The sequence below is a fragment of the Nyctereutes procyonoides genome, unplaced genomic scaffold, assembly GCF_905146905.1.
Source record: "Nyctereutes procyonoides isolate TBG_1078 unplaced genomic scaffold, NYPRO_anot_genome, whole genome shotgun sequence".
Lineage (NCBI taxonomy): Eukaryota > Metazoa > Chordata > Mammalia > Carnivora > Canidae > Nyctereutes > Nyctereutes procyonoides.
Genome location: NW_026575155.1, coordinates 7,062,697 through 7,087,473, shown reverse-complemented (window position 1 = coordinate 7,087,473; position 24,777 = coordinate 7,062,697). Strand labels below are relative to the sequence as shown.

At 44.6% G+C, this 24,777-nt stretch overlaps 1 protein-coding gene across 4 annotated transcripts; it reads right to left on the bottom strand.

Annotated features, from left to right (window-relative positions):
* Positions 1-1,269: 1,269 nt before the first annotated feature.
* Positions 1,270-24,333, bottom strand: IFNAR1 (interferon alpha and beta receptor subunit 1). Of its 4 annotated transcripts, none has more exons than XM_055313688.1 (11): positions 24,315-24,333; positions 18,571-18,694; positions 15,937-16,115; positions 13,830-13,987; positions 13,574-13,712; positions 12,300-12,441; positions 8,976-9,175; positions 8,725-8,882; positions 6,733-6,883; positions 5,694-5,839; positions 1,270-4,569 (listed from the first exon to the last, which is right to left on the bottom strand). In XM_055313688.1, the coding sequence occupies exons 4-11, from the start codon at positions 13,896-13,898 to the stop codon at positions 4,330-4,332; spliced, it is 1,245 nt and encodes a 414-aa protein (XP_055169663.1). In that variant the 5' UTR covers positions 13,899-13,987; positions 15,937-16,115; positions 18,571-18,694; positions 24,315-24,333; the 3' UTR covers positions 1,270-4,329. The 4 variants fall into 4 exon arrangements, with proteins under 4 accessions (XP_055169663.1, XP_055169662.1, XP_055169660.1 ...); XM_055313687.1 differs by lacking the exon at positions 24,315-24,333 and adding an exon at positions 24,098-24,159; XM_055313685.1 differs by lacking the exon at positions 24,315-24,333 and adding an exon at positions 23,841-24,001.
* Between the last annotated feature and the right edge of the window lie 444 nt (positions 24,334-24,777).

Genomic DNA, 24,777 nt, shown 5'->3' with positions numbered 1-24,777 from the left:
CAAGACAAATACCCACATACATTAATGTGGTCCACAAGACCTAGAAAGAAATGCAGTGAGAACAAACTGGATGTTATTGGAACGTGTTAAGTAACAGGGCAGTTCTTCGGCATCAGAGATGTGTACTTATTAGTATTTACTGCCTTGTGCCATTTGAAAAAAATTTGAGGAAGCTTATTAAAAATAATTTTTGAAGGATCCCCCCTCCCCCCAGACTGAATATCAGTTGTGTTCAATGTCAGATTATTTATTTATTTTTTACTTTTTTAATTTATTTATGACAGTCACACACACACACAGAGAGAGAGAGAGAGAGGCAGAGACACAGGCAGAGGGAGAAGCAGGCTCCATGCACCGGGAGCCTGACGTGGGATTCGATCCCGGGTCTCCAGGATTGCGCCCCGGGCCAAAGGCAGGCGCCAAACCGCTGCGCCACCCAGGGATCCCTCAATGTCAGATTAAATGTGTCCAGAGAGAGATGCCTGGATGGCTTAGTCATTTGAGTGTCTGACTCTTGCTTTTGATTCCGGTCATGATCTCATAGGTCATGACGTTGAATCCTTCACTGGGCTTCGTGCTCAGTGGGGAGTCAGCTTGAGGATTCTCTCCCTCTGCCCTCCTCCTGCTCGCCCTCTAAAATAAATAAATAAATAAATTTTTAAAAAAAGATTTTACTTATTTATTCATGAGAGACACAGAAGCAGAGACATAGGCAGAGGGAGAAGCAGGCTCCCTGTGGGGAGCCCGATGTGGGACTCAATCCCAGGACCCCGGGATCACGACCAGAGCCAAAGGCAGATGCTCAACCACTGAGTCACCCAGGTGCCCCCAATAAATAAAACTTTAAGAAAAAATGTGTCCAGATGGCAGGAGAGATCAATTTACATGTGGGATTGGGGTGTGTCCTTAGAAATCTCTGAGTTTATTCTGAGAAGAAATATTTCTAGAAGGAAGGCAGTTGAGTTCAGGAAAGCAGAGTATGCACCACCACTGCAAACTCATTTAATAAAGGCTGTGCTCCATCCAAGTCTTAAGTTGAGGTTGTGAAAAGGAAAAGAGGAAAAAGAGGTTGTGAAAAGGAAAAGAGCTGCTCGTCCAGGAGCTGGGGGACAAGACAGCTGCAGTGGTGCCTTCAGGATACTCGGTGCCTGACACTGGAACATTTGGCCCAGGTGTCGGCCCCCCTCTGCTTCACAAATTGTGAAGGCACCCATTGTAGCACCTTTTGTATATGAAAGTTTATTAAGCCTAAGCATGACAACAACAAAATAAAAGACTTCTGGTCTCAGTGTTTATTATATAAAATTGTTCACAGCAATAGGGTTGAAGACAAAAACACAAATACAACTTTACTGCGTAGAAACACTGAACACATGGTTTACATCCTTCCGCAACTCAACTAACACACAAACACCGTCAGAAACAACCATTTGGTTTCAAATTGTAGATTTCACACATTCGATAAGGATTTTCTATGCAACCTCCATGAGCAATGCAGTGCAATTCTGTAGATGCTGGGGATACAGCAATGAATAAAGCAAAGTCCTTGCTCTCATAGAGCTTCTGGTCTCATGGGGGGGGCAGACAGATACCAGACAAAAAACAAACATACAACGTGTCAGGTAGTCATAGGAAGAAGGGGGAGGAAGGGACATTTCTGTACACTCAGAATTCTTAAGGGCAGTTTGGGGCTGCCTTTTAAATTATATTTAAAAAACGAGTTTATAGGTTATAAATCTCTGGTCAGATTCTACAATTCATAGCTCTGAGTAACATTCCTAATTTTTGAATTAGAATCTATACTAGTAAGTACTTCATGAAATCCTAATGGAATATGACCCATGTCATATGTGAGGGCAAAGGTGGGTATAAACTTGCATGGATGTGTTTACACGCCCATGTCACTATTTACGTGTATCTTTAATCTATAATAGATTATATGGTTGTAATGCTACACATCTTTGACATAGATTTTTGATTCTATTCAGCCGCTCCAAGGACTATCCGTATTGTACTTCTGAGGTGGTTTCTTGGTGCTCCTAAGTACAGGATTATTTCCAAGTAAACTATTCTTCAGAAACAACACTTAATGCCTTATAAGCAAGCACCTCCTGATTATGCTACATGTAGACCATAATGAAGAATGGAAATGAAGTAGTTTCATGTCTAGAAGACAAGGCAAGAATGAAGGGGTTTTGTTCACTGCTGCTGAGATGCTTGTTCCCTGAAAAAACCAGGATCTTCAAACCTGAAGACATCCACTCCCACATCTTGGGGACCTAACGATTTCACTGGTGTCTTCTTCTTCTTTTTTTTTTAAAAGATTTTATTTATTTATTTGACAGACAGAAAGAGCATGAGCAAGGGGAGTGGCAGGCAGAAGGAGAGGGAGAAACAGACTCCCTGCTGAGCAGGGAGCCTGATGTGGGGCTTGAACCCAGGACCCTGGGATCATGACCTGAACAGAAGGCAGGTACTCAACCAAGCCACCCAGGCGCCCCTCACTAGTGTCTTCTGATTCTAGTATCTAAGATTCCCCTCCTCCACACCCCACAAAGGACATTGAGTGTGAAGCGGCTTCTTGCCTGGGCCTGCGTGCTGGATGGGACCACTGCATCAGCACCGTCTGAGAGTTGGTGGTGGTGGTGGTGGTGGTGGTGGCGGCGGGGAGGTCATAACATGCTCCTAATCTCTTCTTTAAAGAAGCAAATTTCCACAGACAGGGGCCTTTACAAGTGGAGAGCCAACCCAGAAGGTCTGCTTGAAACTAGACGTCTCTGGGCAGAGTGATCAAGAGGTGGATGTGTGGGGTCACCTTCGGGATTCTCCAGCAGAGACCTGTGCTGTGGGACCCTCAGGGCTCCCTGATTTCCACTACGCTCTGCTGGACGCCGGGGCTGCAGGTCCAGGAAAGCACGTGGTGTGCTCTCTGGAGCTGTGGGTGTGCCGAGGAGGTGCTGCCCCAGGGGAGCTGCTTGCCACCTTTTCTTCCCCACAGGTCAACCTGGGACCTCGGCAGGGACTACAACACAATACTGGCCATAGGTTACGTCCATCCTAGCCTGCTGTGATGAAAATTCCTAGACTTCCTATGAAGGGGGGAATCTCCATGAATAATTTAAAAATACATTACAGGTGGCCTTCGAAAAACGTTATGTAATTCTTAAAACTGGGTTTCCCTTCCAGTTACATTTTCTTTCTCACCTTGATAATAAATTTTCGCTTTCTTGGGTGTGTATGAGCTGGGCAGGAGGGGTACCCGAATACTGCCACATGGTAGAGAGAAGCATGTCACGAAACATGACACAGGTAAGTTATATGTCAGTTATACCTCAATAAAACTGAGAAAGAAAGAAAAAAAAAGAGATACAGATGAGCAACCTCACAGCATGTTAATCGTTAAAAGCTGATTAGACACATTCCTCTTATTTTTCACTGAAGTTCTCTGCTTTCCTCCTCTTGATTTTATTCTTCTTACTATCCTGTTCTATTGGTAGTATTTTCTGGTCCCAAGACTTCCTCTATATACTGCAACTACCCTCTACATACGTCCTTATCTTAAAATATTATAATCACTTCTCTAATTAGGCCATTTTCCCTTTCTCTGTAACTTCAGTGATTGAAATTCAAATCCGAAACCTGTTCTACCCGGTTGGGAATTAAGTTATGAGTCAGGAAGTATTAATGCGTATGAAAAGATCACCTGGTTTGAATCCTAAAGCACCAAAGGGTGATTGTGATGGAGGAGCCCAGGTTTTGGGGCAGGGTTCCCCTGAAAATTATAAGGATCACAATTTCTGGCACCTGTGGATGTTTTCTAGATTAAGCTATTTTTCAGAAAACCAGTGGTTAACGGTATTCAGCTTTTCTAAAGAAATTTCCTAAGGGCTTACATATACTTCAGTGTCAAAAGTATCTAAATACCTCCTGAAAAATCCTGAACTATAAAACTGAAAATGGAAGACAAATCAGTGACACGGGCAGATCCAGGCACAAAGTGACGGCATCACTGGACAGGAACACAATTCCTCTGTGTGCTTTGCCACAGTGGTACTTGAGATGTCATGAGACAGACCGAGAACATTTTCTGGGATTTCACTCATTTCATCAGATGGGTCCACTGTCTTTCAAGCCTCTGCACAGGGAAAAGAATACAGAAAACTTCTATCCAACAAATCAGTGCTTGCCTGGATTCAGGACCTGTGACCTGAAGATGTTTCCCTTCCCGAATAAGCCAGCATCCTCTGCATAGTTACTGGGCAAAGCAAGAGCTCAGGCTTCTGGTGTGGCTTCCACGGAACTCCCGCATCTTTCAGGGCTCCCTTCTGGTCACTCGCTTTCCTGTTGCAGGAACTCTTCGCTGAATTTGCTTCCACCGCTTTCATCTTCATTCGAATAGTTTCCCGAATCCTGACTCGTTTGGGAACTGTATTTTTTGTGATCTTCATCAGTTTGATTAGTTTCTTCTACTGCAGAGATAGTGTTCGTATTTTCAATGATAAAACACCTTTCCGTTTGCTCCTCAGATGTCAAAAGGAGGAGATTCCAGAGCGGTGGCTCAGAAAAACACTAATTTAAGAAAGAGGGAAGAATAGGAACAGAGTGTTTAAAATAGTAATGGTTTTTTTAGTTTTAACAGCATCAGTTTCTTACATCCACTACTGAGAAAAGGCTAACCTCTTGGTGTTCATATGAAAAACCAGTTAGGAGCCTCTGGATGGCGCTTAGAACCTTTAGAATAAGCCCCTTCCTAGGAAGGTCATGTGCATCTTGGCACAGTCTTGAGGCAGGTAGGTAAGAGGACCCCAGAGGGGGGCCAGGGAGCACGGGAAAGGAAGGAAACGGGAGGTACATTGGGGCTCTAGAGAGTTGCTTTTGAAAAAAAATTTTTTTTAAGATTCTATTTATTCACAGAGAGAGAGGCAGAGACCTAGGGAGAGGGAGAAGCAGGCTCTCCATAGGGAGCCCAATGTGGGACTCGATTCCAGGACTCGGGATCATGACCTGAGCCGAAGGCAGATACTCAACCACTGAGCCACCCAGGTGCTCTTTTTTTGAAATTTTACTGAATAAGAGCACTAGTTCTAGTTCTCTTAAATGATCTGTTCAAGTTCATAGAGTTAACATATGCAAACACATAGAAGTTGATCAACAATTCAACTTTGGGTCTTGCTAGCTCCAAAGCTGGAGCTCCAATTGATACTCTCAAGGCAGGCAGCCTGAACCCCCGCCCCCACCCCCCGTCCCCTGGGTGGACACACCAGCCACAGGCTAGGTCCTGGGCTTAGGTCTTTGTCATTTAGTGCTTTCATGAGATATGCCAACCTCACAGGGGTGCCAAACATGAGCCTGTGAGGTGTCCCAAAAGGAGGCTCATGTTCTGTTATTTCATTTTCTGTGATGTCACCCACAGAACGTACTGATGATGAAGCTTACGGCTGTTGGTGAATACCCAGCCTTTCAATGGTAAAACAAATTCCAAGGTAGCCAAACTGAAGAAAGATACGAGATTCACGCCAAACCTTACTATTCCACATGACATGATATTAAGTGACTGTTTCTAAAGCCAGTTTACTGAAAGTGAAGAAAATATCCCAGTCTCTACTATTTCCCCAATATTAAGAAAGTGTATATATTCTGTTGAAATCAGATTCATTTTAAGAAAAATCCACCTGTTGACAAAAGTCACATACCTCATCTATAGTGGATGGAGGTTTACTTGATGGAAAGAACACATAACTGATACATCTCAAGAGAAGTTTCACAACATAAATGACAACAGGGATGGAAAATATTGCAGCACAAATTCCAGCTATGAGCCAGGTTCTAGAAGTATTTCCTAAAAATAAAGTAAATGATGTTTAGCATTGACATAGGTTTTGACACACAAAAACATTAAGGGCTGACAGTCTGTGTGGGCAAAATATGCCATATGAAAGGAAAGGTAACAATCTAAAGGTAACATGATATACTTTAGAAATATTTCTGGTAACATGGAGCATACAACAGCTGTAGGCAATGCATTCCCTTTATCTATCTATCTATCTATCTATCTATCTATCTATCCATCCATCCATCCATCTGTAGGATCCACGCCCAATGTGGGGCTCAAACTCATGACCCTGAGATCAAGAGTCTCACGCTCTTCTGACTGAGGCAGCGAGGCATGCCCCCTGGCCCCTCCTTTTTAGGCAGTGCATTTCCATTTAAAGAGTGGCCTGGCAAAGGAAAGTATACAATATTGACATAAAGCTACCCATGTGCAAAGTGTTCTCTAGCACTTCCGTGACACACAACTAGCATAACTAAAACCATTCTGTGACTAATCAGCATCTCGAAGTCAACACTGGAAATTGCAAAATACAAAATGGGGCTTAACCATTCCCACAGAACAAAATTCACAATTGAACTAATGAAGTGATTTCCACATAATTACATAAAAAATTACGTAAAAAAACCAAAACAACCAACCAAACAACTAAAAATAGTCTTATTAAATGTTAAAGAGTAATTATTAAAGGCAATAAATTATGTGGGTATTGGATGAAGTATTAAGCATTCAAAAACACGGAATCGTGCATTAAAAATATTTTCTAAAATAGAAAGACAGCCTGAAAATCTACTTTTGATTCATGTAGCCCATGAAGAAAATATTTTGCAATTTTCAGTGAACTGAATTATTAGAAGTCCAGTTACATTAAAAGAAAGAGAGATATAATCAAAGATTCTGACCTGGTTTTGTTTTCTCACACACAGTATCACTAAAACCACTGCTTTTATTCCACTTATCATCCTCGATGAGTGCTCTGGCTTTGACACAATATTCAGTCAGCGGTTTCAATTTAGAAAAAGTAAAATCAGTTTTTTTCTCCCGAATTTTTCTCTGTAAAAAAATAAGTAGATCATTGATAGACTTTAGTCACCTTATGAAATCGGAGTGGGAACATCGATTTCCTAAACTCTCCAAACATTGCCTACGACTGGCCTCTCCCAACCACTTAGTTGGTGTAAGTTTAAGAAATATACATGCTTTGGACGACAGATTATAACCCATGTCGAACTTAAAAATGCTGCTTCCCCAAAGGAATATGGTACATTCCCTTTTTAAAAAATATGATACATTCCTAAGATAACTCTAATTTATAAGTACCTGTTGATTGGTATTTATTTATTTATTTATATTTTATTTTAAAGATTTATTTTTTCATGAGAGACACACAGAGAGAGGCAGAGACATAGGCAGAGGGAGAAGCAGGCTCCCTGCGAGAAGCCTGAAGCAGGACTCAATCCCAAAACCCTGGGAACATGACCTGAGCTGGAGACGCTCAACCACTGAGCCACCAAGGTGCCCCATGTTACTCAATTTTTAACCTTATAAACATCCTTAAAAAAAAAAAAAGAGTTACTATGACTACCATTTTAAAGAAGAGGAAATGAAATTTCAGAGAGGTAAAGCACCCTGCCTGAGGTTACACAACTTGATGGGCCTGAGGTTACATAACTTGGTGGCTTGAGACACAAATTTAGGTTTTCCTGATATAGGGACAACTGAGAGCTGGCTGTAATTCTCAATGGGCTAAATTATACTTTGGTTACAGTGCATTCAGACAGTTAAAAGGAAAAGTAGCTCAGTCATTCTAATTTTCTTAGATTTCCAACAGAAGAGGAAGTCATTTATAGAGTTTACCCACTTAACAACACAAGGTTTTTAAAGGTTGATTCCTTGATTGTAATTCTATAGGGAAATCACATGGATTGTCCAATGTTGTGTATTGCCTTTGTCTGTGGTTTTTGGATTTGAGTGTTTTTTTTTTTTTTAAGATTTATTTATTTATTCATGACAGGCAGAGAGAGAAAGAGAGAGAGAGAGAGAGAGGCAGAGACATAGGCAGAGGGAGAAGCAGGCATCCTGCAGGGAGCCCAATGTGGGACTCGATCCCAGGACCCCAGGATCATGCCCTGAGCTGAAGGCAGACACTCAACTGCTGAGCCACCCAGGCGTCCCAAATTTGAGTGTTTAAACCTCTGTTTCTTAACTCTTTTTTCATGTCTCTCCTTGCCAAGGGGTCCTTTTTAGAAGACTTCAAATCCTTCCCCTTCCATGAAATTGAATAACAAGGGACAGGATTTGGTGCAGCAAAGCAGAACTCTGAAGTATGCTCTCCTCTCGGAGGGCCACGAACCAGCGTACCACCTGAGACTCTTTGGCCTCCTCCAGGTACCCTGCCCCCAGGGGATATCTGGCAAAGTCTGGAGGTTTTTTTGGTTGTCACCACGGGGAGGCAGTGCTACTGGTGACCAGTGGGCAGAGACTGGAGATGCTGCTAAGTATCCTATAATGCACAAGACAGCTCCCACAACAATCGTCCAGTTTGGATGTCAACAATGTTGAGAAACTCTGCTTTAGATAAATCCCAGGAATCATATTAAAAATGCAAATTCCTGAGTTCCATCCCCAGAGATTCTGATTTGGGTAGTAAGAGGCACAGGGATCCAAATGTTGACAATAAATCCAGGGCCCAGATGCAGGTGATCCATAACTATGCTATAAAACAAGGAGAGATGCTAATATTCTTTATGTTGTAAATATCAGATTTGACCCCAGAGTCTTTATTAAAGTTTAAAAATTTCCCAACATTTAAACTTCAAACTTTTCTCCACAAATCCTAGTTATAACCCTAACATTACAAAACTTTCACTATGTAGTTGCTGGTTTTTTTTTACCTCAGCATTTGAAGTGTTTTCCCAAAATACAACTTCATAAATTAGTGGGAAATTCTGGTTCACAGGCTTGTTTTCAGACTCTTCCGGAGCACTGATATAGACCCGCAGGGAAACATCATTGGTGGATTTCATGGTAATGACCGGGGGCAACAGGGTAACTAGAAAAAAAAAAATGTATAGACATAATGATCAACTTGGAAAAAGTGCGAAGACTTCATAAGCACAATCTGAAGTCAAAAGAACTGGCTTACTTTGTAATTGAGCATCAAATTTTTCTTCTTTAGACCAAACGGATGTGGTATTTCCATCAGATGCCTGAACACGGATAAGGTAAATTCCCTTTCGGAAAGTATTTTGAGGAAAGACACACTGGGTTGTGTGGACATTTTTACAGCCTGGTATTTGTTTCCATTTACCTGAACTGTCCCCAGGAATCTTTTTTAAATAGGCACTTCAAAGACAAAAAAAAAAAAAATGTATTACAAACATAGTAGTTCAATAAATATTTATGAAGTACCTAGAATATGCTGGACACTGAGGGGTTAAGGTTACAGAGGGAAGAAATGGTCCCCACCCTTGGAAAGCAGATAGTACAGTGCAAGAAGCACACCTACCACACAAGAGAACCAAAGCCCTTGCTCTAAGCGCATGTGACAAGGCGTAGGTGTGCTAGAGCTGCCCAGGGCCAGCCCACAAGAACAAACTGCTGAATTTTCAGGAATGTGCTGGAGCCAGTTATTAAAAGTCGTTATTAAAAATTAAATTACACAAACTTACAAAGAAATAGTATTAAAAATAAAAGATGCGGGCAGCCCGGGTGGCTCAGTGGTTCAGCGCCGCCTTCAGCCCAGGGTGTGATCCTGGAGACCCGGGATCGAGTCCCACATTGGGCTCCCTGCATGGAGCCTGCTTCTCCCTCTGCCTGTGTCTCTGCCTCTCTATCTGTTTCTTGAATAAATAAATAAAATCTTAAAAAAAAAAAAAAAAGATACTGATGGGTCAGAAGCATCGGTGACAACCTGGATCAAAACTCATGCTGTCCTAATTCTTTCACTACACTGTATTGTTGATGCTCCAAGCTATTTATGGCTATTGGATCTCTAAGGTGGAAATACTCTACAATGCGAGTCCTCATGAACATTTCTTCCCAACGCCAAGTTTGGTGACATCACGTTCAAGCTTGAAAGTGTTGAAAGTCACCACAGTAAAAAAAAACAAAATGAAGAGGTGATCACAGGAGTATTTACATCATGAAAACTGGCAAAGCGCTACATATCAGGCTTTTTTTCCCCCCTCTGGAAATCCAGCTGTGAAGCTTAAACACCAATGGATAAGTGTCATAAGGGAGATACATGCCCAGTGTGGTAAGAGCGAGTCTAAACAGAATACGGGCACCTGAGCGTGAAGAGGTCAAGTAAACTGCTCAGCAACCAACAGCTCAAAGCCACTCAGTTCCAGCCTGGAATGTGTAAGTCTCCTAACTGGTTTTGTCTTTGGTGTCTCTGTGGTCTACGTACAACGTGACAATCCTCACCCTCCTTGAATACAGACCTCATGCTGCCTATCCCTCAAAGCAAAATTCCAAATGGCTGGACCCAAATGCCTATAGGAGAGTCTGAGGCCAAGCCCAATCTTATCCTATTCTACTTACTCAATTTTCTCACTCATTGCTCTCCCATGCCCAAATGTTCAACCGTTCTCAAGGTAGGTCTTCTTCCACATGGTAGGCAAAATTTCAAGATGGCCCACTAGGTTTCCACCCCTGGTGCACATGTTCTGCGTAATCCTTCCCCTTGAGGGTATGCAGGGCCCGTGAACTCTTGACTAGGTGACATTATATGGCAAAAGTGCAGGGATTTACAAATGAGAGGAAGGTCTCAAACAGTTGACTCTGAGTTAATCCAGTGAGACTGAGCTGGATGGGCCTAACCTAATCAGACAAGCCCCTGAAAAGAGGGGTCCAGGGATCAGAGATTTGTCTCTCCCTGTGGCCCCCAAGAAGCAGGCCAATGTAAGTTGTACAGCTTGGAGAAATGAATTCTTCCAACCACCACCTGAGCGTAGGAGAGGACGCTGAGGCCTGTACGAGACCACAGCCCAGCCTGACACCTTGCCTGCAGCCTTGTGATACCCTGAGCAGAGGGACCAGCTAAGCCACGCCTGGTCCCCCGACCAGAAGTCGCTGGGAGATAACAGCACTCTGTAAGCTGCTAACTTGCTGGTAATTTGTTACAGAGCGATCTCTCCCCCTTGCCTTAACCTAACATTATTTTTATTTTTCAAGATTTTATTTTTATTTATTTGAGAGAGAGCATGAGCAGGGGGAGAGGCAGAGGGAGAGGGAGAAGCCGGTTCCCTGCTGATGCGGGACTCGATCCCAGGACCCTGGGATCATGACCTGAGCCGAACGCAGACGCTCAACCACTGAGTCACCCAGGTGCCCCTCTATTTTTGATTTCTGTAACCCTTATGCCCTGTAGACCACTCCTCAGCCTCAAATCACAGCCTGCCCATCTCAGCTGCCTGCCTTGGATTTCGGGAAGCACATGTTGTATTCTGTTGTAACTTTACCATCCCTAGGGTGCTTCATACAGGGTGCCAAGCACCCACAAGAAACTTCGAGACCGGACACCAGAAACCCCTTTCCCTCCCTGGTCTGTGGCCCTCAGACTCCATATACTTCTAAGAGGGAGGTATAGGCAAGAGATGACTGCACAGTTTCCTGGTGAGTCGGAGAGCTTACGGGCACAGGAACGTGTTTCCATTCCACAGTGAACAGGGTCGAGTCCACCCGAGCGGCCCCCACTGCCCTTGGCTCTCCGTCCTCTTCTGGCTTCTCTCCCTCTTCTCACTCTTCCTTTCCTGCCCTTGCTGGCATTGCCGCTAGTCCCTCTTTTCCTCTGCCCTTGGCAGGGCCTTCTTACCCATCCCCTGCCTCCCCTCGATTTGCCTCTTTACCGGCCACAACTTTCCAGCCAACACGAACTACGTGCAGTGCCCAACCGCTTCCACGGTGCTTGGACATCCTACCTAGTTGGCTAGAACGCTGTTCTCTCCAGCTTTCCCTATTTCCCACTGAAGCGATCACTCCAAAGAAAACCTTCCCAAACCACTAGAAATCGTCAAGAAAACAGGAAGGCTAAGTTGGAATGGACTGAGGTCATCCCAAGGACTCATGGGAAAAGGGAGTTCTGAAGGAAAGGTCAGGTCACCTGTCAATTACTCCAGACTGAGGAAATAATAAGACACACATAAAGAGAGGCAGACTTAAAAAAAAAAAAAAGAAAAGAAAAAAAGAAAAAAGAAAAAAGCAGTAAGTCCACGAGATCTTATTAGAAATATGCCCACTTTACAACAAACGAAGAGACCGAGGCCCAAAGAGACTAAGGGATCAGCTCAGTGTCACTGGTTAGTTAACCGCAGAGTCGGGCCCAAGAGGAAACACTGGATGGTACAATCTCCTGAAGTACAATCTCCTGAAGCAGTCACCTGTGCAGAGAGCTATAGGGGGCCGAAGCCCAGTGCAAGGAACCCTAAGAAACTGGGCAAAGGGACACTCATGGATGAGAACTTACTAGAGCCACTGAGCTTGGAAAGTCACATTTGGACGTGCGTGACCCCATTTCACACTTCCATAGGGGTAATCCCATCTAAGAACAAAGATGTGGTTTTTAGCATCAAGCCGGATGTTTTCTGGTGGAGGCAGTTTATTTGCAACTAGAAGACAGAGAATACAGAGGAAAGCATACATTTTTACTTGAGTGAGAATACATGGTAAGGGTTCTTTTTTTTTCTTAAAGATTTATTTATTTGAGCACGAGAGAGATACATGGGAAGAATTCTTTTTTTTTTTTTAATTTTTTTTTTTATTATTTATTTATGATAGTCAGAGAGAGAGAGAGAGAGAGAGAGAGGCAGAGACACAGGCAGAGGGAGAAGCAGGCTCCATGCACCGGGAGCCTGATGTGGGATTCGATCCCGGGTCTCCAGGATCGCGCCCTGGGCCAAAGGCAGGCGCTAAACCGCTGCGCCACCCAGGGATCCCCATGGGAAGAATTCTTAACAGCATGGGCAAGAAAATAAAAGGCTTACACATGAGTTACGGTGTAGGTTTACACTATGGGATAGTATCACCCACTTAAAAAGAATGGGATAGGGGTGCCTGGGTGGCTCTGTCAGTTAAGTGTCTGCCTTCAGCTCAGGTCATGATCCCAGGGTAATGGGGTCAAGCCCCGTGTCGGGCTCCCTCCTTAGTGGGGAGTCTGCTTCTCCATCTCCCTCTGCTGCTTCCTGTCCCCATCTCTGGCTTGTGCTCTGTCTTTCTCTCTTAACTAAAAAAATAAAATCTTAAAATTAAAAAAAAAAAGAACATGATAGATCGTATGTGCTGACATATGAAGAGATCCTCAATGTAATAAGTTAAATAAGCAAGTTGTAAGATATATCCAGCAGGATCCCATTTTTTTATTTTTAAAGATTTATTTATGAGAGACACTTAGAGAGAGGCAGAGACATAGGCAGAGGCAGAAGCAGGCTCCCTGAGGGGAGCCCGATGTGGGACTCGAACCCAGGACCCCGAGATCATGACCTGAGCAGAAATGCTTAACCGACTGAGCCACCCAGGCGCCCCTAGGCAGAACTTTCATTACTGTTCACTTGAGACAAAAATCCCAAATACTGTGATTTTTTTTTTTTTTTTGCTTATGTAAGTGCTATTGTAATGTTTTTGTTTCAATATCTATTAAAACCATCCTATAAACGTCAGCAACAAAGGGCAAAACCGCCAACATCAAGAGACTGCCCACCTGTATATAGAGTTACGGAATCTACAGCAGAACTTCCTCCTTACCTGGGGTCTTTATACAGTACACAGGACTATAGATACCGTTTTTTCTCGGCAAAAGTCTTGCTTTAACTTTTAAACAGTAAGTGGTCTCTGGTGAGAGATTATAAATTTTATCTCTGGAGTAAACAGTTTCAGTCCTTCTCTAGAATAAAACAAATAGAAGACTGCTCTTCAAAAAAAAAAAGAAAGAAGGTCAAAATGGAGAACAAATTCATGTCTTCTTTCTCTCCCATTAAACAGAGGTACAAAGAATGCTTACTTCTCCACTTGAAGAGTTTTTCCAGATATCTAAGCTGTAGGTAAAGCTGGAGCTATCCAGAGCCCACATGACGCTGTCTCTCGCTCCAGGCAGGGAGATGTTTATTATGATTGCCTTATCTTCGGCTTCTAAATGTACTTTTGGGGGACCAATCTGAGCTGTAAAGAAATGAACACATTTATTTGATCACTTCATTAATAGAGGGTGGAAACATTCAGGGATCCGCTCCAGGGTACGCACTCTCAAAGTTGATCATTCAATGTGTTGACAGAACGGATGCAGGATTTTAAGGAAAAGGGATGCTAAAAGTGACTCCAAGGCTCTTGGCGCTATCAATGAAACAGGTGCCATCTGTAGTGGGGATGGAAAATTAGCTGCAAGAGGAGCAGGTTTGGAGTGGGAAATCAAGAGCTTTGTTTGATCTGATGACTCAGACGCCCAAGGAGAGATGGTGACTAGAGAGCTGGTGATACAAGTGTCAAGGTTAAGGGAAAGGAGTGGGGCTGGAGATGTAAGTTTGAGCTTTTCTCAAGGGCACACAGATTGGAGGCACCAAGGGTAGAAAAAGAAGAAGTAGGACAATCTAGCCCTGCGGTAATCTGGCACCAAAAGGCCTGGAAGGCCTGGAGAAAGGGGAAAAGGAGGGAAGGATGAGCAGGAAAGGAGCTGGCAGGGATCAGGGCCCTGGAGACCCAGAAGTGGATGGGCTTCCAGTGATCACTGTGGCCCTACACAGGTTCTGAGCCAGAGGAGGGCTGGGAAGTCTCTCGGCATTGAACAGGGCACCAGAGTCCTTGACAGGAGTGGTTTCTTTTCCTTTTTTCATTTTTTTTCTTAAGATTTAAAAAAATATGTATTTATTCATGAGAGACACAGAGAGAGGCAGAGACACAGGCAGAGGGAGAAGCAGGCTCCCTGCGCGGAGACCAATAAGGGACGTGATCCCAGGTACGACCTGAGCCAAAGGCAGACGCTCAACCGCTGAGCCACCCAGGTGCCCCAACGGGAGTGGCTTCTGTATAGTGACAGGAACGGAGGTCACATGCACAGGGCTGCAGAGGGAGTGGCAGGCCAAGAAGTGCTGAGAGGGACAGAGATCATCCTTCTCAGGGGTTGTGATAGAGGGCTGGGATTCCCAACTGTTTAACTCTCAGGACCCCTTCAAACTCAGAGAAACTGAGGGTCTGAAAAAGATTTTGTTGGGGATCCCTGGGTGGCTCAGCGGTTTGGCACTTGCCTTTGGCCCAGGGTGGGATCCTGGAGTCCCAGGATCGAATCCCACATCAGGCTTCCTGCATGGAGCCTGCTTCTCCTCTGCCTGTGTCTCAGCCCCTCTCTCTCTGTGTCTCTCATGAATAAATAAATAAAATCTTAAAAAAAAAAAATGAAAAAATGAAAGAGCTTTTGTTGATAAGGATTATGTCTTTGATTATTTAGTACAGAAAATGTGAAAACTGCTAACATTTTAAAATATTAATTCATTAACAGGTAATAATGAAAAGCCTACTGCGCTGTAACAAGTATTTGTTATAAAAAATAACTCTATTTTCCCAAAACAAACATAGCGAGAATAGTGGTGCTATGTCAAATCTCGTCCCATTACTGTCTTAACAAAGATGACAGATGTTATCTCACACCCACCTCTGGAAGTCACCCCACCAGTCTCCCTATGATCCATCAGCCTCTGGAAAACTCCAGAATATCTTTTATATTCTTTTAAAAAACTCTATACTCATGGAAAAGGGGCAGAGAAGTCTTGGAATTATTATGAAAACAGTTTGGCTTTTTTTTTTTTAAGTGGGAGATTTCACATCATGCACATGAATGGGCTTGGGAAGTGAGCCCTTATGGTAACAGTTAACAAGGAATATTCTGTAATTCAGCTGGGCAACTTCCTCTTACCTTTTTCTTTTTTTTTTTTAATTTTTTTTTTTAATTTTATTTATTTATGATAGTCACAGAGAGAGAGAGGCAGAGACACAGGCAGAGGGAGAAGCAGGCTCCATGCACCAGGAGCCTGACGTGGGACTCGATCCCGGGTCTCCAGGATCGCACCCTGGGCCAAAGGCAGGCGCCAAACCGCTGCACCACCCAGGGATCCCCTTACCTTTTTCAAATAGGGTGAATGAGTCAATATTATGCCACGGAGAAGTGTTGTTTCCTTCCTCTGCTCTTATACGCAATTTAACTTTGTCGTAAACATTGAGCTTGAGTGAAGAAAAGTCACATGTGGTGTTGGCAACAGACTGACACCCAGGCAATTTTAACCAAATATCATTTCCAAGTCTTTAAGATAAAAAAGCAGATGAACAAATAAGCAAATGTATAAAAATACAAAAGACTGTCAGACACGGTTTCTGTTTACTAAAAACTGAAGCTATTATAAAGCTAGGCTAAGTAGTTATTCTATTTGAGTTAACATCCTGTTAACATTTGAGTTGCCATGTGGCACTCTTGTTCAGCACATACATACCAAGCTTTTATTTATAACATGGAATAACTCTGATCATTTTTTTTAAAGATTTTATTTATTTATTCATGAGAGACACACAGGGAGAGAGGCAGAGACACAGGCAGAGGGAGAAGCAGGCTCCTTGCGGGGAGTGCGATGCAGGACTTGATCCCAGGACCTGGCATCACGCCCTGAGCCAAAGGCAGATGCTCAACCACTGAGCCAACCAGATGCCCCAAGAGGGTTACTTTAAATAAGAATATCTGAAACAATCTTTGTTATACCTAAAAGAGTTGTTTATTTTTTATTTTGAAAGATTTTTTTTTTTTCTGGGACGCCTGGGTGGCTCGGCGATTGAGCATCTGCCTTTGGCCCGGGGCATGATCCCGGGATTCAGAATCGAGTCCCACATCGGGCTGCTTGCAGGGAGCCTGCTTCTCCCTCGACCTGTGTCTTTGTCTCTCTCTCTCTCTGTGTCTCTCATGAATAAATAAATAAAATATTTAAAAATAAAAAAAAGATTTTTTTTCTTATTTGTTAGAGAGAGAGAATGCGAAAAAGCAGGGGGAGTGGCAGGCAGAGAGAGAAGTAGGCTCCGCACTGAGCAAAAGAGCCTGATGTGGGGCTCCATCCCAGGACTCTGGGATCAGGACCCAAGTCAAAGGCAGACACTTAACCAACTGAGCCACCCAGGTGTCCTAAAATAGTTGTTTAATAAGAAAATTCTGAACTAAGGCAAAGAATGAAATGGACAAAATTCAAAGTTCAATTTAAACATTTTTTTTTTTTAAGATTTTATTCATTAATTCATGAGAGGCGGGGATCCCTGGGTGGCGCAGCGGTTTGGTGCCTGCCTTTGGCCCAGGGCGCGATCCTGCAGACCCGGGATCGAATCCCACGTCAGGCTCCCGGTGCATGGAGCCTACTTCTCCGTCTGCCTGTGTCTCTGCCTCTCTCTCTCTCCCTGTGTGACTATCATAAATAAATAAAAATTAAAAAAAAAAAAAGAATTTTAAAAAAAAATTCATGAGAGGCAGAGAGAGAAAGAGAGAGAGGCAGAGACACAGGCAGAGGGAGAAGCAGGCTCCATGCCGGGAGCCCAATGCGGGACCTGATCCCGGGTCTCCAGGATCAGGCCCTGGGCTGAAGGCGGCGCTAAACTGCTGAGCCACCCGGGCTGCCCCTAAACATTTTTTAAATAATGATTTTATTTATTTATTCATGAGAGACGCACAGAGAGAGAGAGAGAGAGAGAGGCAGAGACATAGGCAGAGGGAGAAGCAGGCTCCATGCAGGGAGCCTGACGTAGGACTCGATCCCGGGTCTCCAGGATCATACCTTGGGCTGAAGGCAGGCAATAAACCGCTGAGCCACCCGGGCTGCCCTCAAAGTTCAATTTAAAGAAAATCTCTAGAGATAAAAATTCTTAAGTGGCTAATTAAGAGAAAAAACACGTATGTATGTATACAGGTGTATACACATGTGTACACACGCACATACACACACAAATGGCTAAAGCTGCGAGATTATTAACAATCGACTAGAAAACAGGAGTGCCGGGGTTGTGGTTGAAGTGGGGAGATCCTGGTTCTGGAGGTCCTACACCCTGTTTTTTCACTGCCCAATTACTGGCCGCTGTTTCTTGGACAGACATCATGGTTAGCACACAGGGCCCTGACACCCAAAGCAAAGCACTGCACTTCCTGAGTTGTGTTCTTCTGTAATCCTTTCTTCTGTTAACTCCCTGCTTGCCCAGCCTCTTGGCAGCTACGAAGTAGAAAGTGCTAGGGAGAAGGCATAAACTCTAGAAAAAGAGTTTGTGGAAAAAGAGGATCCAATATGCTCATGTTAATAAATTGTATCTAAAATTAAAATGTTGTATACGATGGGGAGAATTGAAAAATCCTGACCATCGGAGAACTGGGGGGCTATTTCAAGACCACGGATAGACCTTTTGGGGTCCTCTTCCATATCCTCAAGACATGTTCTAGTTCAGACCCTAATTTATACTCAAAGAAGATGGAGCATCTAGAAGAGAGAAGGTTGGGCTGTGGTCTACAGAAGCTGTCTGCCATCCTCATCCCCCAAATCTCTTTTGCTACAACACCCAAAGGTCAAGTGGACTAAGTCTCTATTCGTAGAAATGTAAGTTATAAATATTACACAGACATAAAGTTTCTGTAAAAGATAGAAAAACCAATTGTATCCCAAATCTGAGAAATAAATGATGGTGTGACAATTTTTTAAAAATTTCAGGTGATTCTTGCAAATCAATCAATAGTCACATACGTTTGATAATATGCTGAAAAGGTCACATTCCTGATAGACGGGTTGCTCCTGGTCCACCTTAGGATAAAGGTATCATCAACGATGTAGATCTCTACATTTTGAGGAGATTTTAGAGTTGTTCCTCCTGGAAATAAAGAAACAAGACAGAAGACAATCACATGTACACTGTAAATATTCTTAAAAATGTTGTTTTTCCTTTCACATCACTGATTAAAGAATGAATACATTCATATATAATAAAGTACATGCAAAAATCTAAAAAAAAAAAAAATCCCTAATGATTGCTCTCAGAACAGGGAGGCTGCTAATTATTTATGTAATCTTTGCTTTTGAGAGAGCTGGAAAAAAGCTGAGGTTTTTTTTTTTTTTTTTTTTTTTTAAATCTATAAAAAGTAAGCCTTCTATGTCCTAAGTATCTCAGTAAAACTGGAAAAAATAAGGAAAGATAAATCAGCCTTATCTTTTAATTAAAAGTCTCTTTACCCAAGACATACAAAACGCCAATTCGAAGGAATACATGCACCCCTATGTTCATAGCAGCATTATTTACAACAGCCAAGTTATGGAAGCACCCCAAGTGTCCATCAACTGATGAAGGTTCAGCCATAGAAAAGAATTAAATCTGCCATTTGCGATGACATGGATGGAATTAGAGAGTATTATGCTAAGTGAGTTAAGTCTGTCAGAGAAAGACAAATACCATATGATCTCACTTATATGTGTAATTTAAGAAACAAAACAAATGAGCAAAGGTAAAAAAAAAAAAAAGAAAAAAAAAGAAAGGCAAACCAAGAAATGGACTCAAATCTAGAGAACAAATTGACAGTCACCAGAGGGGAGGGGGAGGAAGGGAGGGGGGAAATGGGTGAAGGGGATTAAAGGCCATACTCATTGTGATGAAAAATAAAACACCTTCCACCTGTAGATAGATTACAACTCATCTGCAAGCTCAGATGACAGCTGGCATTTTTTAGCAATTAAGGTTAAAAACAAAAAAAGGAAGAAATTGTCTCTGCATAAAAATTTTCTTTGGTCTTAAAAGTGATGTAAAAGATACAAGGTTTCATGGTTTAGTGGCCTCAGTTTGGTTTCACATCCTATATTCATGCTTTATGTATTCTGTTAAAGAATGGAACAGGTGAGATTTCAAAGTCAACAGCCATACACAGAAACAAATATTCACATGACATAATCGAGAGAGAGAGATGACTGTTTCTTAGGTCAGCCAAGCACTATAGGAACTCACAAAGGTGTTCATATTAAGCCCCAAACCCTTCTGATTACTTTTAAGGACTTCCAGTTCCCAGTCCAGAGATCTATTATTTCTTTTTCTTTCTTTCTTTTTTTTTTGAGATCTATTATTTCTTATGCTTCGAGTACGAATCTTCCCTGAGTTTGATGTCCTCTCTTATTTTTCCCTTTTGGCCTCTTCCACCTGTGCTTTTCTTCCTCTCTGACTGACCAAATATTACCCAGATCCAGCTCACATTGGACCCCTTACAGAAAACCATCATCAAGGACTTCAGCTCATGCTAACCTTGCTCTTTCCTTACATGCTGTAGCACACATCTGTACCCCTCAATTTCACACTAAAGCACAGTACACGACACAGTACCTGACATCTACTAGGATCTCAAAACTTGCTGAATGAAGATGTTTCAAGAGAAAACCAGCAGTTTCTTTGCATTAAACACAATCTCCAATCAGACTACAAACTCCTTGAGGACAGAGTCTATACAGCTGCATACTTAATCTGCATTTTTCAGAGTTCTCAGCACAGTGCTGGGGTTAGAGGAGTTTCTTCAACACAAACGGTTGATCTTTCACTATGACAAGCTACAATTTGTTTTTTAAGATTTTATCTATTTATTCATGACAGACACAGAGAGATGGAGACATAGGCAGAAGGAGAAGCAGGCTCCCTGCAGGGAGCCTGATGCGGACCTCCATCCCAGGACCCTGGGATCACACCCTGAGCTCAAGGCAGATGCTTAACCGCTGAGCCATCCAGGTGCCCCAATAATCTAAACTTTTTAAAAGGCTGGCTTTTACATTTATTTATCTCTTTATTTCCTACAATACTTCCTTTATTTTTGTCTCAGGGCAAGCATGTTCCCTCCTTGTAGACTTTCAACCATAGGCGTCCTTATGTAGAACTTTTTTTTTTTTTTTTAGATTTTATTCATTTATTCATGAGAGACACACACACACACACAGAGAGAGAGAGAGAGAGAGAGAGAGAGAGAGAGAGAGACAGGCAGAGGGAAAAGCAGGCTCCATGCAAGGAGCCTGACATGGGACTCGATCCCGGGTCTCCAGGATCACACCGTGGGCCAAAGGCAGGCACCAAACCACTGAGCCACCCAGGGATCCCTAGAAATTTCTTTATTGGTACTGCTCACTCTATTTTCCAGCTAGAGATGTTATGGTATGGAGTCCAAAGGGGGAGGAGCTGAGATAACATTTTCTGAAAACTTTATTTTTATTTTTTATTTATTATTTTTTTGGAAAACTTTATTTTTAATTTGGGGAGCTCCTCAGTGAGTCTCCCCTCCTTCAATTTTCTTCTTTACACTTACTTGCTTGGAGACTTTCCCTTATTCCACTTCTCTAAACTTAATTCCCATTCCACTTGTGATTTTATAGTTTCTATGCAGCTACGGGTTTGGGTTTATAGGAATCAACCAAAGGTGTGATGGCATTTGTCATCTCTGGTCTGGACTAGTCTAATTCCAGTAATTCTGGGCCTTGAGACAGGGAGAGGAAATCTGATGGTGGTAGAACCAGGAATTGCCTCTGGGATGCCGTCCTTCAGCTAAAGAAAGGAGACTGCAATTTGGGGCATCTTGGCATTTGGGAGACCAACAGATAACTGACTGATAAATGACAAAGAAATAGTTATTAAACAGTGTTTTCGATTTCACAGATTTTGTTCTGTTCATATTACCAATATCTGTTTGAAAACAGTTTATTTCACTTTGTAGTGTCTAAGATCTATAAATGGGCACTTGATCCAATACTCCCACTTACACAACTGGTTGCTTCTAACCTTTCACATTCCTATGGATGATCAGAAACAATTTACTGTCTCTCTCTCTCTCTCTTTTTTTTTTGTAAAGATTTTATTTATTTATTGATGAGACACAGACAGAGAGGCAAAGACATAGGCAGAGGGAAAAGCAGGCTCCCTGCAGGGAACCCGATGCCAGACTCGATTGTGGGGACCAGGATCACGACCTGAGCCAAAGGCAGACGCTCAACCACTGAGCCACCCAGGCGTCCCGATTTACAGTCTTTTAAAGTCTGACATAAATCCAGACACATCCGTCCACACAAATAAAAATTTCCTCGCGTATTTTGTTAATTTTCTTAGGCCAGGGTCCTAGAATTGCATTCACTAGGTTGAAAAGAATGAATATTTTTATGACTTTGAAAGGGAGCAACATTAGGATCTCCAGTTCTGGTCAACATTTCATTTGGTTTTGAACACTTTATTATTCCTTTGAGGAATAAAAACACATTAGTTAATTGAATGATAATGAGGAACTTAACAGTATCGATGGATAATTGAGAATTTAAATAGTTTAACCTTTAGGAAAACAGACAAGTCTTAAGCCCAGGGCGCTCCTGCCAGATTCCCAGGGTTTAATTTCCGGTTTGGCCACAGGCTAGCTGTATGGCCTTAAGCAAGCTACTCAATGTCTCTGTTCACCTGTAAAACGAGGATAACAGTGTGTAGCTTTTTACAGAAAACCAAATAAGTTTATACCTTTAAAGCACCTAGATAATTGCTTGGCACACAGTCAAGCTGTGTATAACTCTAATATAATGCTAGCTGTGTATAAAGTTTATTTTAGCAGCCCTCCCCTAATTTAGATTAAAATAAGGATCTTAATGTACATCCTCCAGAAATGCTACTTTCACATGAGAATTCTGGGGGAAATTCTTTTTATTTTTTGATTTTATGTATTTATTCATGAGAGACACACACACAGAGAGAGGCAGAGACATAGGCAGAGGGAAAAGCAGGCTCCCTGCAGGAGCCCGATGTGGGTCTCCATCCCGGGACTTCCGGATCACGCTCTGAGCCAAAGGCGGATGCTCAACCGCTGAGCCACCCAGGTGTCCCAAAATTCGTTTTATATTACAGCACAATGAGCTGAATAGAAATACTTCAAGAACAAAAGACTTCAAAGAAATTACCATGGTTTATACCAGGACCATCGTACCCATCTACTATATATTCTATATTTATTGAAGAGTTTGAGGAATAGGATACTCCTGTACCACATCAGGGTTCGCTTTTCAATGCAAACAGGGATTTTGAACATATTAGGTGGCCTCACTGACCCCTTGGATTCCTGCCCTGCGGTGGTGCTAGGCCCTTTTTCTTTCTTTCTTTCTTTCTTTCTTTCTTTCTTTCTTTCTTTCTTTCTTTCTTTTTTTTTTAAGACCATTTATTTATTCATGAGAGAGAGAGAGAGAGAGAGACAGGCAGAGGGAGAAGCAGGCTCCATGCACCGGGAGTCCGACGTAGGATTCGATTCCGGGACTCCAGGATCGCGCCCTGGGCCAAAGGCAGGCGCTAAACCGCTGAGCCACCCGGGATCCCCTAGGCCCTTTTTCTCACTGGGTACCCCCTCCTCACTACACAGTCAACCTTTTAATAGTTGCCATCCCCACCCCCCACCGGCTCCCTAGTTAAGTATTAATAAAGGCAGCAAACTGGCCTGATGGTCCCACTCTCTGTTTCTTGGCCGCGCATTTTCCTTTGTTACTTTGTATTAGACTCCACGAAGCCTTGAAGGCAGAGAAATTCCCGCAATCCCGGCCTCTCTCACGAGGCACTGAGTAACTGTCACATTGAGACAATGTTTCAGGCACAGCAACACTGTTTCGCGGCTAAAGCCTCGTTTATTATTTCAGGGTCCAGCCGAGCTCCCGGATTCCTGGGAGAGAAGCAAAGTGGACAGGACGGCCGGGGCTCGCCCGGCGCCGCGAGGGTGGAAGCCCGGGGGGGGGGGGCGGGGGAGGGCGTCCGCCGCCGGGGACCGGTGCGCAGGCCCGCGAGCCAGCGGCGTGCAAGGATGCTCGAACACCATTACCGCCCGGCTTTCGGGCCGAGCGATGCGGCCCCGGACCGGCCGAGGTCTCCGGAAGGACCCCGGGAGGCCTCCGCGCGGTCTCCGCCAGTCCCTTCCCCGGACCCCACCGCCCAGCCCCTCGCCCCGCCCCGCCCCGGGCCTGCGCCGAGGCCCCGCGTGTCTGACCTGCGGCTGCGGGCAACATCCACGGCGCCCCCGCCACCAGCACCACGGTCGTCGCGCCCAGGAGGGTGAGCATCGTCCGCGGGCCGCCCTGGCCGAGCAAGTCACATCCTCGGGCACCTCGCGCGGAACCCGGTGACGCGGGGCAGCTCACCCTCCGCAAAGGCCGCCCCCGCCCCTCCCCTTCCTTTCTCCCCTCCCCTCGCCTCCCCACCCCTCCCGCGCTCGCCCCGCCCACCGCCCCGCCCACCGCCTCTCACCCGCGGCTGCGGGCAACACCCACGGCGGCCCCGCCGCCAGCACCGGCGAGCCCCATCCTCGGCCCCGTCCCGCGGAACCAGGCGGCGCGAGCTAATCCTCGCGCAAAGGCCGCCCCTCGCCCCCGGCCCCGTCTCCCACCCTTCCTTCCTCCCCTCCCGTCCCCACCCCTTCCTTCCTCCCTCCTCTCCCCTTCCCTCCCCGCCCCTCCGCGCTCACCCCGCCCTCCGAGTCCTCCGCGGGGGAGGTGGGGGGATTAGGGGGAGGCGGCGGACCGCGCGTGCGCGGCGGGGACCGGGTTGCGCCTCGGCCCCCCCCCCCCCGTCCTTACCGCCAGTCGCCGCCCACGGCCGCCCTCCGCCTACCAGCAAGGCCACGCCTAGCGGAACGCCTTGACCCCGGCGGGAGCGGGGCGAGCGCTGCCCGGGGCCTCGAGCCCGAGGCGAGGGCCGGCCCCCGCCGTCGGAGCGCGGCGGAGGTGGGGCGTCGCCCGGCTTCGCTCCCCAGCGCGGTCGCGGGCAAGGAGCGGCGGCAATGAGGAAGCCGCGAGCCGCCAGGCGGATTCCTGGTTGCAGAGCGCCGTGAGCAAGGGCAAGAGCGTCCGGCGCCCTGGCTGCCGGGGCGACCTGCCCGAGGTGCGCACGGGACCGGTGGAGAGTCTCGACGGTCTCCAGAGCTCAAG

Coding starts and splice junctions, on each gene's coding strand:
- IFNAR1 (XM_055313685.1), bottom strand. CDS start 23,913: ATGCTCACCCTCCTGGGCGCGACGACCGTGGTGCTGGTGGCGGGGGCG. Junction 16,116..18,570: donor TTTTCAGCATATTATCAAAC/GTATGTGACTAT, acceptor TTTATCTTAAAG/ACTTGGAAATGATATTTGGT. Junction 8,883..8,975: donor ATTTGATGCTCAATTACAAA/GTAAGCCAGTTC, acceptor TTTTTTTTCTAG/TTACCCTGTTGCCCCCGGTC.